Source organism: Panthera onca, chromosome C2 (genome assembly GCF_046562875.1).
Source record: "Panthera onca isolate mPanOnc1 chromosome C2, mPanOnc1 haplotype 2, whole genome shotgun sequence".
In the NCBI taxonomy this organism is placed as follows: domain Eukaryota; kingdom Metazoa; phylum Chordata; class Mammalia; order Carnivora; family Felidae; genus Panthera; species Panthera onca.
Genome location: NC_138347.1, coordinates 136600214 through 136613747, shown reverse-complemented (window position 1 = coordinate 136613747; position 13534 = coordinate 136600214). Strand labels below are relative to the sequence as shown.

At 39.3% G+C, this 13534-nt stretch overlaps 1 protein-coding gene across 11 annotated transcripts in view; it reads left to right on the top strand.

The window, feature by feature from the left end:
- LOC144612792 (uncharacterized) overlaps positions 1–13534 on the top strand; it is a 240230-nt gene that overhangs the window by 102740 nt on the left and 123956 nt on the right. For 5 of the 11 annotated variants that reach the window (XR_013549877.2, XR_013549875.2, XR_013549879.2 and 2 more), the window contains 3 exons: positions 634–713; positions 3003–3110; positions 13111–13266. Coding sequence is in view for 2 of the 11 variants with exons in the window: in XM_078432399.2 (XP_078288525.1) it covers positions 13111–13266 (156 nt within the window). In the remaining 9 variants the exon portion in view is untranslated. Of the gene's footprint in view, positions 1–633; positions 714–3002; positions 3111–8065; positions 8198–13110; positions 13267–13534 lie in introns of all 11 variants that reach the window. The other 6 variants (XR_013549881.2, XR_014135252.1, XM_078432399.2 and 3 more) reach the window with 4 other exon arrangements.

Below are 13534 nucleotides of genomic sequence, written 5' to 3'. Positions count from 1 at the left end.
GAAAAAGTAAAGAAAGAAGATGGGAAGGGACAGGATAGGATGGAGAATAGAGGGAGTAATTCAACAGTGGTGCCTGACAGAGAAGGGACTTAGATTTTCTTGAATGAATGCATGAATGAATGAGTGAATGAAGAGTCAAGTGAATGGACAGATGGTTGAGTGGATGGATGAGCAAATAGATGGATGTGTGAATAAATGAAAGAAAGGATGGATGGCGGGGCGCCTGGGTGGCTCAGTCAGTTAAGTGTCCAACTTCAGTTCAGGCAGATCATAATCTCACGGTTCATGAGTTCGAGCCCTGCATCAGGCTCTGTGCTGACGGCTCAGAGCCTGGAGCCTGCTTCGAATTCTGTGTCTCCTCTCTCTCTGCCCCTCCCCTGCTCACGATCTGTCTCTGTCTTTCTCTCTCTCTCTCTCAAAAATAAATAAACATTAAAAAAAATTAAAAGAAAGAATGGATGGAATAAGTTTATTTGAAAATAAGTTTGGAAATATGGATACAACAGAATCCCATCTTGCCTCTATGTCTGGGTCCTTTTATGGAGAATCTGCTAAAAATTTGGCAGTAGTTCCAGTCATCTTAAAAGGGTATGAAACAACAGATCCTGACTTATGTTTCTCCCTATTGTGTAGGTTTGAACAAGCCAGAAGACACCTGGGGACTAGTTGGTGGAATAAGCAGACTCTTCTGTGTTGGGTACCTCGCAGGAAAGGTTATAGAGATAAGCAAATGAAATTAAGTTTGTTTGATATAGAAGAGTCTGGTTGTTTAACTAAATCCTAAATACCACATAAATTCTGATATTAAAGAAAAACAGTGCTGAATAGAAAGAAGAAAGATGTTTACAGAAAAGCCCTGGTGATACCAAGTGGGAGAATGGGGCAAGGATAGATAAACAGCTTAGCAAGGAATAAGCTTATGGCTTTGGAGCCCAAAATACAGAACGATGCCAAGCAGAGTCTTGCCTGTGCAGCACCAGCACTTTACATCTCCATCAGTAACAGAAGATTACCCCCCAGGGTGTTCTGCCAGTCTCCTGGGCCCCAAGAAATATGCAGAGCTTTTCTTTTCCTTTTTTTTTTCTTTCCTTGCTTCTGAAAGACTGCTGCCCCAGTTTTAGAATGCATATTGCCTTTAGCCAGACCTGTGCGGATTTTTGAAATATTGGCCTTTTTTTATGTCATTGTCCGACTTTGAACAATCATTGCTAATTTAAGTATTGATTAAATACCATATGTTGTAATGAAAAGACACTTTTATGACCCCTGGCAAGTTACTCAGTCTTGGTTTTCCTACCTTTAGAATGAGGGTGGTGAGGCGAACTCATAATTTACCTTGAAGGATTATATCAGGTAACCTTTGTGAAACATTTTTTAAACTTACTGTGCCCGCTTTTATGAAATTCTGTGGTCCCAGAAGATCATATTTATATTAAATCCTGTATCTTGGAGGCTGGGCTGATCACATAGAGTTGCCCACTATTTCACTATGTAGAAGACAACAAATCATTTGCCAGAAAATTTTCTTTGTTTTGAGAAGGATGTAGTGTTTCCTCTTAGATATGTAATTGTGAGGACAGTAGGATTTCTTTGTAACAGGTCAAAGGCTGGAGGAGGTCATAAGTTCTAAGATCATGAAACCTCTATGAACCAAAGGTTCAAGGCCAAGACCATTTTATGATAACTTAAAGAATGGATTATGAAGATCTTTACTGAAGACCTTAGGTGGAACAAAATACATGATAGGAAGAGGGAACCTGAAACAGAGACCGAATTTCAGGGCTAAGACTTTGAGAGGTTGAATTTGGCATAGGTGTGGCCAGTTGTTAACCTCAAGTTATTAGAGTTGCCTCAGAATTTAGGATAGATAATCCTTCCTCATAGCAGGAGATGGGGTGGGGGCAGCCAGAGTATGTCTTTTCTATGTTTCCTTGAAAATTTAGAGGTGGAACAGACATTAAAAGTAAGCAAAATGATTCTCTGATAATATGGCATGTGAAACCCAGATACTTCTCTTGGATATTAAAAAGAGAGGATTAAAAAAAAAAAAAAAAGAATCAAGCCTGAATCTGATTAGGCCTCTAGATCTATGGGAAACTTAGAAATTAATATAAATTTACAGGAAAGATAGAGGCATAAAAACATGTTATATGACAGCATGGGTAATGACCAGTAAAATGCAGACAGGGAGGAACTCTGCTGGCTGAACAACTTGCTTTCCATAATAAATAACTTGCAGGGAGGGTGAGAGAGTGAAAAAGACATTGAAAGAGACCGAAGGACATAGTGACCTACTATTGACCTGTTAGAATATATGACACTCTTAGATCCTGGTTTGAACACACAGACTGAAAATGAGGAGGAGAGAGACAGAGACAGAGACGGAAAGGAATCTAAGTAGTGAGGAGATATTCAATAATATTAAGAAATTAATAATTTTTCTTGGGTTGACCTAGTATTATAATTTTTAGAAGGAGCTTTTATCATTTCATTCATAAATACTTGAAACTTGCACATTTAAATATTTAGTAGTGAAATGATAAGAGAGTTTAAGTGAGTGTGTGCCTTAATGGCACCAGAAGCTAGTGTAGCAGGTCATGTGTATGACACCAAGAGTATTCTAGGGTACTCTAGAGGACTTCTTCCAGGTGGACCAAGGACGTGCTCCTTGGTTCTTTTCCTCAATACTCCTTTCTTTAGCAATATCAGAGTTTATTCCAATGCGTGGTTTTCTGTGTTTCAGATATTGTTTAATTAATTTCACTTGTGCCTAAATATTTATAATATTTATATTATCTAATATTTATAATATATACTATTTATGATAATACTTTTTCTAGAATTGAGGTAACCTAGAGTTAATTAGGACGAGAAGGAACAAATATCATTGTTTATCATTATGTGGGAGATCAGATGTGTTAGATGCCAATGGCATGATTGTCATTATGGGTTTTGACTTGTATTGCACAAAGCTCTGCAGTGGCTTTTTGCATTGTTTACAGTGTTTCTGTAACAACGTGAGATGTATCGGTGGAATGCAGCTGGGACAACTTTGAATTTGGAAAAAGATCCATTCCTGTCAGGAGTGATTCACAGTTTTTCATTTTCTGGTGAGATTGTATTAGGCTCCCTATTTTAGCTCTGACGGAGAAAGGAAATGTTACATTTTCAGCCTTTTTTCCAGTTACTGTTCTCTAATGCAGACTTTGACCATTTGCTCTAATGGATAAAGCAGTCCAACTCAGATTCATAGAATCCATCCATCTCTCCAACCATCCATCTATCCATTGATTTTTATTATATATTTACTTTTTACCTATATATCTTCTTTGTAATTTCTTTGGGTATTTTATGTGACAAAATGATTTTTATTTGATATTTGTCACAATTATTGATCAGCAACTTAAAACATTTTGGGGGACACCTTCAGATTTCAATAGAAAAAGGTCAGGAGTGACCTTATCTATCAGGAGTGAGAGTAATCTTAAATATTAACTTACTATATAATCTCAGATAATTATAATTTTTTGTGTTTAAGTTTCCAAATCTATAAATTATCTATAAAATACCATTCTATATGGTATCTGAAAAAAAACCTTTCCCATGAAAGATTCACTAATAATTTCATAGCATGTTCAAAAACTATTTAAAGAGATGGGATATCATTATATTATAGGAAAAGAATGCAATACTTTTCAAGAATAATCTGTAATTTTTTTTTCAGAATCTGTAATTTGTAATATACAGAGTAAAACATACTAAATGCAAACACACTGAAATTGTGTTTCCCTAATAATTAATTATTCTCTAATAATTAATTCTCTAATAATCAATCTCTGATTACTCTCTCAGTTTCCTATAATTAAAATACACTTATTTAAAAAAAAATTTAAAGTTTATTTATTTTATTTTGAGAGAGACAAAGAGAGTGGGGGAGAGGCAGAGAGAGGGGAAAAAAGGAGAATCCCAAGCAGGCTCTGTGCTGTCAATGCAGAGTCCAATGCAGGGCTTGATCCCACAAACTGAGATCATGACCTGAGTTGAAATCAAGAGTCAGACGCTTAACTGACTGAGCCACCTAGGCGTCCCTAACATACACTTATTTATGAACAGAAAAGAATGTTAAGAAAGGGATCATGATGATATAATGAGGTGACAAGTGTGAAAAGCCTAAAAGGCTAATGTATGTTGCATTTGTTTATAAGTGTTATTTTGTTTACCAAGCTGCTGAAGATCAGAGAAGGGTAATCCAATGGATAGATAAATTAGATAGATAATGGTATCCTATTATAATGTTTCTACCTATATTAAATTCAGCAATCATCTATTAGGTGTATTCTATGCACAAGACACTAGGCTAAGTCCAACAAAGCTATATAAATGAAGGAGGGTAAATCAAAAGAATGAATTTAGCTTTCAGGTAGGTTATTTGACTTGAATGAAGCAGATTAATTGGAAAAAGTCCAGTTTGGTAAGAAAATCCAATGGAATGTCAGTGCTGGAAGGGGATTTAGAGTGCATTTAGTCCAGCGCTCACAGTTAACATCAAGGATAGTGAAGGCAGAAATACACATGCAGAAGGTAACACACTTCAGCCTGCATTTCATTGTCAACACTGAGCCAACATGGTTCCCTCTAACCACCAGAGTCTGAAAAGGTGAGCTTTTAACCTTCTGTCAACTGTAGCTGAGAATGGAATGGAAACAGGGTATGCAACAGATGTTACGTGAGCCAGTCTCAAGTACTAGCTCTCTTGATTCTGAAAAAAGAATTCATTAACCCCTTACCCCTTCCACTGAGCTTGGTTCTAAAAGACTGCTTGAAAACAAACAAACAAACAAACTGCTGTCTAAAAACTATTTAGAAGAGGAGAGAAGAAGGGCCTAGCCACCTCCTTTGGATCCTAAAAATTTTGTCACATGAAAGAGGAATTGAGCTGTACATGCCAAAGAGAGGTCTAGAACCAGCAGGTAGGACAATGGGAAATAAGTTCCAATTCAAGCTGACTAGGAACTTTCTTCTAGTCAGAGGTATGCAAGTGGCATGGGCCTGCTAGGCAATGGAGTATATTCCCCAGTTCCTAGAAAATTTAGGGATAGGCAAGGAGACCACTAAGGATTTACAAAAATGCCTGAAAATTCACCATAAGTGACATCCTGCAGACTTCTTCCATCCTGCATAAGATGGTTTTCCACCATTTTAGTAATGAGAGAACTTTTAAAAAGCATCTCAGGATGCTTTTTTTTTAAGATTATTTATTTTGAGAGAGAGAGGCAGAGAGAGAGGGAGAGAATCCCTTGAGGCTTAACTGACTGAGCCACCCAGGTGCCCCTCAGGATGCTTTTCAAATGCAGACAACAATCATAATATTTATTGACGGCTTTGTATGTGCCATTTACATGCATTATATCATTTAAACTTGGAAAAAATCCTATGAGCTACGTACTATTACTTTATCTAATTTGTGGACGAAGAAAATGAAGCACAGGGAGGTTAAATGACGTGTCCTAGCCACACAACTAAATGATAGACATAAATACAGGGATTTTGATGCCTAAGCTTGCTCTCATAAACCATTGTACTATTCATGAGTGAATGAATTTCACTTCTCACCATTTCCACTGCTATTACCCTTGTGTCAGCCACCATTATCTCTTGCCTGGGTTATTGCAGTAAATGCCTAACGAGCCTTTCTTCCTCCACCCCTTCCGCCTTCAGTCTGCTCTCCATCCAGCAGCCAGAGTGACACTGATAAAGTTGAAATCAGATCACGCCATTCCTCAACTTGAAAACCCTTTCAGTTGCTTTCTATTTTTCAGAATAAAGGCCAGTGTCTTCATGGTGGGCTACCTAATCACCTGTCCTTTATACTCTGCCCTTTGCTCCAACTCCTCTCCCCCAGGACAGGCAATCTCCTAAGTGCTTTCTTCTTTCTCTGCCTGGAATGTTCTTCCCTAAATATCTAGATGGTTAGCTCCTTCACCCCCTTTGTGCCTTTGTTCCAATACCACTTGTTTCAGCAAAGTCTTCCTTGACCATCCTGTTTAAATTTCAGTTATTCTACTTTACTACTAGCTTTCTCTGTGACTCTACCCAGCTTTATTTGTCTCCGTACTACTTAGGTTGGTTTCCTGTGTCTCCCCTGACTAACATGTCATGTCCACAATAGCAGCCATTTTTGTCCATTTTGTTCACTGCTCAACCCTAATTCTCCAGCAAGAGAGCAGTGGAAGGGAAGAAGAGAATACTTATTGCCATGGCTTCTGGATTCCATCCTATCGGGTCGCCTCAAGTTAGCTGTGTTCCCTGAAGTCACTGCTTCTGTCAAGGCAGACCTCTGTTACCAGACTCTGTCCTTATAACTTCCAGTAATGCCACCTTCCCTTTTGTACCTGTGGATTTATAATGTTTTGAGTCCAGCATTACTGCACTGCTCCTTGTGGTTTCCCTTCACTCTGCCCACACTTTTGTAATGTGTCCCTAACTGAAGACATCCTAATTTGAGCATGCCATCTGTTTCTTGCGAAGGCCCTGACTTATACAGTGTTTGATAAGTATTTTTGAATGAATGATTAAAAAACAGATTTTTAGGGGCAAAAGGGGGCTTTCGCAGGTTTATATTAAATTTTACACATATCTTCATATCATGTCCAATGAATGAGACTGTTGTAATTTTAACTCTTAAAGAAAGATTCAATGAATGTTCACATTATACAGAATTTAGAACATTTCTGATTACTTTTAATGAATTTAAATATAAAGTTCTGAGCTACTTGGTGTCCTAAAATAGCTTTCTTGTCTTTTATTCTTCTAAATGTATTTTACATTCATAAAGATTTAATTTCTTAATAAGCTGCAGGGAGCTGAGTCCACAATAATTAATTTAAAACAAAGCAAGGAAATACCATTTTTTGACACTCAATCATTGATTGAAGATACCTTGTTAGAAGCTAAAAGACTAATAATTTGATTTAATTTAAACCAACATTTTTATGTTACTTGTTAGCATGAGACCTGTGGAATTTTATTTCAACCTAGACAAGAACAAGAAAAGAAATAAAAATTAGCAATAAAGAAGCCCTGTCCTCTTATGAGATTTTAAGAGCTTGAGAAGTGCTTGCTGATTAATGCTAATGACTGGCGTATAGAAATAGTTTGAAAAGGTGGAATATAGAGTTGACTCTTCTTTCTCATATTGAATCTTTGTTTAGGTAGTGACCATGTTATGATGGTACCTATTTAGATTGCTAAAAGTTGCTGTCACTTTATCTTTGCCTCCTAGAAAGTTCACTTAGATTACACAATATAGAAATAGGTGGTCCCTTCTTAAATTGGAGTGCTATGGAGTAGCTGGTGAGGTGAGACAAAGTCTTCCTTTGAAAATTTGTGGAATGGGACCAGGCCATTGATAAGTTAAAAATCTGTCAAATTGGCAAGGTGTAATTTCTCAGAGTTCCACTATAGGGTCCATGGGTTGTCATCTTGATTTCTATTTCTCCTCATTTCTGTCTAGTTACTTAGCTTGTGTGTGTGTGTGTGTGTGTGTGTGTGTGTGTGTGTGTGTGTGTTCATATATCATCTGCCTTTAAAATATATAGTAAAAAACGTATGTGATCAATGCATTATACCTTGGTTTGAAAGTCCAATGTTTTGGGCACCTGGGTGGGTGGCTCAGTTGGTTGAATGTCTGACTTCGGCTCAGTCCATGATCTCACTGTTCGTGGGTTTGAGCCCCGCATTGGGCTCTGTGCTGACAGATCAGAGACTGGAGACTGTTTCAGATTCTGTGTCTCCCTCTCTCTCTGCCCCTCCCTCCCTATCTCACTCTCTCTGTCTCAAAAATAAACATTAAAAAAAAAATCTGGCAACTTGATTTCAAGAGGAGTTAGACCTTAGCTTTTCAAAATAAATAAATAAATACATAAATAATTTCAAATGGATTTAAGTTAATATTTTTACAGCTTATATATTAGACTGGATTGGTTAACTATTGTTAAATAACAAACAACTACAAAGTCTCAGTGGCCTACAATAGTGAACGTTATTTTTCTTCATGTACCTACAGGTCAGCTGGGAGTCAATTGATCTAGACTGGGACTGGCTGTCCAGCTTTGTTGATGTTGACTGGACTCATTCTTGTGTCTGTGGGTTGGCTTGGGGATCAGTTGATTAAGGTTGGCTGATTGGAGCAGTTTGGGTGAGTGACTCTGCTCCACATGTTGTTCATCCTCTCTTAGGGCTAGTGGGCAAGCCGAGGCATGAAATTCTCACAAAGATGCCAGAAACACAAGAATGCAACTCAAGATATTTTAAGGCCTAGGCTAGAACTGTCTTGATTTTACTTCCATCTCATTCTTGTACTGGCCAAAGCAAGTCATATTTTTTAGTGTGAGTAACTGCAAAGTCAGATGGCAAAAGGTGTTGACACATGGGGGTGGACATAAAGAATTGAGACTATGCAATATTCCAAAGACCATCTAATCCAAGATCATTTAATGTAAATTAATTTTCTCAGTTTTCCATTTATTATATGTATATGTATATACACACATACATATATATGTGTATATACGTATATGTGCATATACATATATATATATATATATATATATATATAGAGAGAGAGAGAGAGAGAGAGAGAGAGAGAGAGAGAACACATGAGCAGGGAAGAGGAGCAGAGGGAGGGAGAGAGAGAGAATTTCAAGCAAGTTCCACACTATGCACAGAGTCCAATGCAGGGCTCAATCCCGTGACCCTGGGACCATGACCTGAGCTGAAATCAGGAGTTGGATGCTTAACCAAATGAACCATCCAGGTGCTCCAGTTTTCCATTTAAACCCAATGGTAGTGTTTCTTTGCAAAGTACTAGGGCTGGTTCCTTCTGCATGATGTTTCTTTAGAACTTCATTTAACAGCTGTATTCCAAAATTCAATCTACCTTATCTTAAGCAAATTAGGAAAAAGATCTTTAATTCTCAGGGTTGTTTTACTCCTTTGCAAAGAATGCTAATCAAAATGCTTGCTGTTTTTGATCTCGCTTTGGTAAGTGCAATTAAGACCTTGTAATTTGAGAAATATAGAAGTATAATAATTACAGAAACATTGAAGACAATATGCAAATAATTCAGTCCAAAGGCAACATATCCCAGTCTTTGCTATTTTACTAATTACATCATAGAAGTAAAAACAACTAAAATATCTTTTACTAGCAGTCCAGAATTTAGGCCTAGACCCACAAGGGCATTTCCCTAGTTGATGGTTATGTAAACTCTGAAAATAATCAGAGTCAATTGCCTGGTGAAAGAGTACAAGGGGTTGCGTATACGAGAGCAGGTTTATATTTCTATGAAGTCTTAGGCCCAAAAGCTTTGGTTATTTCTTTTATGGCAAAAACTTTTTGGCAGGTATAGAGGTCATACATATGTCTAGAACAATGTAAATATTTTTGTAAACTGGACAAAAAGTAAATATAGGTAACTACAAATGTCTGCAAGAGATAGTTTATGATGGAACTTGATTTTGCAGCAGAGCCAAGGTTGTGCTTAACCTAGATTAAGGTGTGTTGAAGACTGGAGGGGAGGGCTTGCCAGGAATCTGTAGGAGTGTTAGGAGACCTTTTGAGAAAGAATTGTCCTGAAAATGTAGTGTGCATGTTGATACAATAACACCCCCCAAGCATTGGCAGGGAGAAGGTGACTTTACTCTCTTTGTGATTGGTTAAGTTCTGTAGTGTTACATCTGGCCTTCTTTCTCTTTATCTTTTGTGTATTTATTACAGGTTTTGGGTTTGTGATTATCATGAGGTTCATATAAAACATCCCAAGTACATAGCAGTCTGTATTAAGTTGATGGTCTTTTAAGTTCTACCACGTTCTGGGAAAAAAAAAGCAACTTCCTTTTTTTTCGTCACTCCCTCCTCCACATTTTATGTATATGCCGACATATTTTACATTTTCTTACTCACAATTTTTCTTATGTCTAATTATGGCCATTTCTTTTCAACTTAAAGAATTCCCTTTAAACATTTCTTGTAAGGCTAGTTTAGTAGTGATAAACTCCTTTAACTTTTGTCTGAGAAACTCTTTATCCATCCTTCAATTCTAAATGATAACTTTGCTAAGTAGGATATTCTTGGTTCTAGGTGTTTTCCTTTCAGCACTTTGAATGTATCATGCCAGTCCCTACTTAACTGCAATGTTTCTGCTGAAAAAAAAAATTTAGGGTTTCCCTTGTATGAAACTTTTTGCCTTCTTTCTTGCTGCTCTTAAAATTCTCTCTTTATCTTTAACTTTTGACATTTTAATTATAATGTGCTATGGTGTGGACTTCTTTGGGTTAATCTTGTTTGCACTCTCTGTGTTTCTTGGACCTGGATGTCTATTTCCTTCCCCAGTTTAGAGAAGTTTTCAGTTATTATTTATATAAACAAACTTTCTGCCCCTTTCTGTCTCTTCTTTTTTTTCTTGGACCCCTACAATGTGAATATCCACTTGATATTTTTCAAGATATCCCTTAACCTATCCTCATTCTTTCTAAATTCTTTTGCTTTTCATTACCCTGTTTTCCAGATTACAATACATTCTTCTTCATTCACTAATCTACTGTTAATTCCCTCTAGTGTATTTTTATTTAAGTTACTGTATTTGTCAATTCTGATTGGTTCTTTTTTATTGGTTCTATTTATCTTATTTTTTATTTCTTTTCTTTTTAAAAATTTTTAACGTTTATTTATTTTTTGAGAGACAGAAACAGAGCATTAGCAGGGGATGGGCAGAGAGAGAGGGAGTCACAGATTCCAAAGCAGGCTCCCCTGATGTGGGGCTCGAACTCACGAACCGCGAGATCATGCCCTGAGCCGAAGTCAGATGCTTAACCGACTGAGCCTCCCAGGTGCTCCTATTATCCATTTCTTTATTGAAGGTCTCACTGAATTCTTCCACTCTTCTCTCTCGCCCAGTGAGTATCTTTGCAATCATTACTTTAAATTCTTTTTTAAAATTAAACTAAATTTAATTTTTATTTCCTTTTATTTTATTTTAATTCCAGTATAGTTAACATGCAGTGTTATCATTACATTCTTTATCAAGCACATTGCTCATCTCTGTTTCATTTAGTTTTTTTTCTGAGGTTTTTGTCTTGTTCTTTCTTTTGAAGCATATTTCCCTGTCTCCCCATTTTGCTTGACTTTCTGTGTTTGTTTCTGTGGTTTAGATGGAACAACTACTTCTCCTAAACTTCAAAGAATGATCTTGTGTGTGGTCATCTATTATGTGGATGCTTGACTGGTGTGCTTCATAACTTTTGCTGGTTGGCTGGAGTTGTGGCTGGTGTGGGCTGGGGGTCCCAGAGCTCTCCGTGTTAGTGGGCACCGTGTAGTAGGACAGCTAAGTCTACAGTGGGTGTAAGCCAGAGCGTCCCAAAGTTCTACACACATAGGATGCCCTGACAGGGCAGCTGGAGCTGTGGCTGGTACAGGCCAGGAGGTCCCTGGGCTCTCTGTGCAGAGGGTGCCCTGGCAGAACAGCTGAGACTAAAGGGGTACGAGCCAGGAAGACCCAGAGCTCTATGCACAGAGGTCACCTTGACAGGCTAGCTGAAGCTGGAGTAGAGTAAAGCAGGCTGTTCCAGGGTTCTCCATCCAGAATGTGTTCTGGAGAGATGGCTGGAGCTGAGGCACAGTACAGGCTGAGAGATCCCAGGGCACTGTGCATGGGGTGCCTTGGCAGGCCAGCTAAAGCTAATGTGACTGTGGGCCAGTCACATGGGTTGCAGCCGGGTTGGGTGTAAGCCGCGGTGTCCCAAGGTACTCAATGCAGGGGGTGCCCTGGCCGGGTAAGTGGAGATGAAGCCAGTGTGGCGGGAGTGTTCTGGGGTGCTCTGCACAGGAGGCACCCTGGCAGTGTGGCTGGATCTGAAACAGACATCAGCCAAGAAATCCCAGAGTGCTCTGCACCGAGGGTGCCCTAATAAGACAACAGAAGCCGAAGTAGTGTGGGCCTGGAATGTTCCGGGCTGCTTTGTGCCTCCATCATCTGGGCAAGAAGGCTGAAGCTGTAGTGAGCATTAACCAGTGGGTACCACCCGGTGGCTGCCTGGTGGGATGGCTAGGGCTGGAGTGGGCTAGGGACCTGGGCTCCCTGAGGTGGCAGGCCCATTAAGGGGCATCCAGTCTGGGCTTTTAAGGTGGAGGGGGAGTATAGAACCTGTCAGCCCCTCCCACCCGAGAGCTTTTCATCTGGTAGAGTTCCAGGGCTGGCTCTTTTATATACTAATTGCTTTTCTAAACCTTGGCTTTTTTTTTTTTTTCCCCTGTGCCCAAGGAAAGAGGGAAGAATCTGTTCCTACTTCCTTAGTACTATCCCTCCCCACTGCAGTTTAAGGCGTGGGGGGGCGTTTTTGCTACCACGTCTCCAGCTCTCTTGCTGTTCTATCTTTTCTTGTGCAGAAGCTCTTCAGTTAGCCCTCAGCAATTCCTCAGGAGGAACTGCTCTATAAATAGGGGTAATTTGGTAAGTTCCCAGGAGGAGGTGAATTTGGGGTGATTTTAAACACCATAGGCAGATCATCCTTAGTTATTGCCTGCATCGATTGGCTTGACTTCTAGTAAGGAGGGAGAAGAAAAGAGAGAGGGGAAGGAGAAGACTACCAATGAAACTAAAAGTTACATTTCTCCAAAATTCTAAGTGGTATGGAAGGCATAGGTATTGACTCTTTTTAAATCTGTAGGAGGAAACATTTGTGCTTCATTCCTCAAGTTTCTGTCTCAGAATATAATGGGCTTGAGGGTTGAATGATCTTTTTTTTTTTCCTCATACCCCTTGAGGGAATGTAGAGTTAGGGGAGGTGGAGGGGCTAATCTTACGGGGAGAATTTGTTCAGTGGGGCTTATCTACTAGTGAGCAGTTTGCTTACATGTGATACACCTTCTCCAGTCTTACTTCCTGGCCTTTTTGTCTCCATGCGCTTAGCCTGCAAAGAGCCCACAGCCCACATTCTGAAGGGGCTGTGAACTAGACCGGACACAAAAGGCGGGTATAGATTTAGGATTAGCCGGGATGATTTCCTTAATTAGTCCACGGTTACAATCTCTTTGTTTTACTCTGGTTTCAGCAAGCAGTGGAAGGGACACACATGAGATCAGGATACCTGGTGGTGTACATCGAGGCAGCTCCCTGCCGCCTCCACAGTTCTCATGGAAGCACACCAGAAGCTATGTCTCAGCAGCCTGTGCAGAGTGAAGAGTCCTCCAGGGCAGAAGAACACAAGGTAGGAGGAAGGTGGGCAAGTCAAATTACCTAAAACCAATGTCTTGATGTCCTGTATGTGCATACAATTCTCAGCTTATTTCATGCCATGTCGTTGGGGCAAGGCTTCTGTGAAGCAGTACTTGTGATTGGCTTCCCTCCTCATTCTCTAAGCTCTCTCTGTTCTGTGTGTAACTGGGTGTGCAAGGTAAGACTGTTTGTGTGAGTGATGTGGAGTCACGTTTTGCCTCTGTGTGCATGCCTGGAGCCTGCGAGGGCTAAGATCTAGG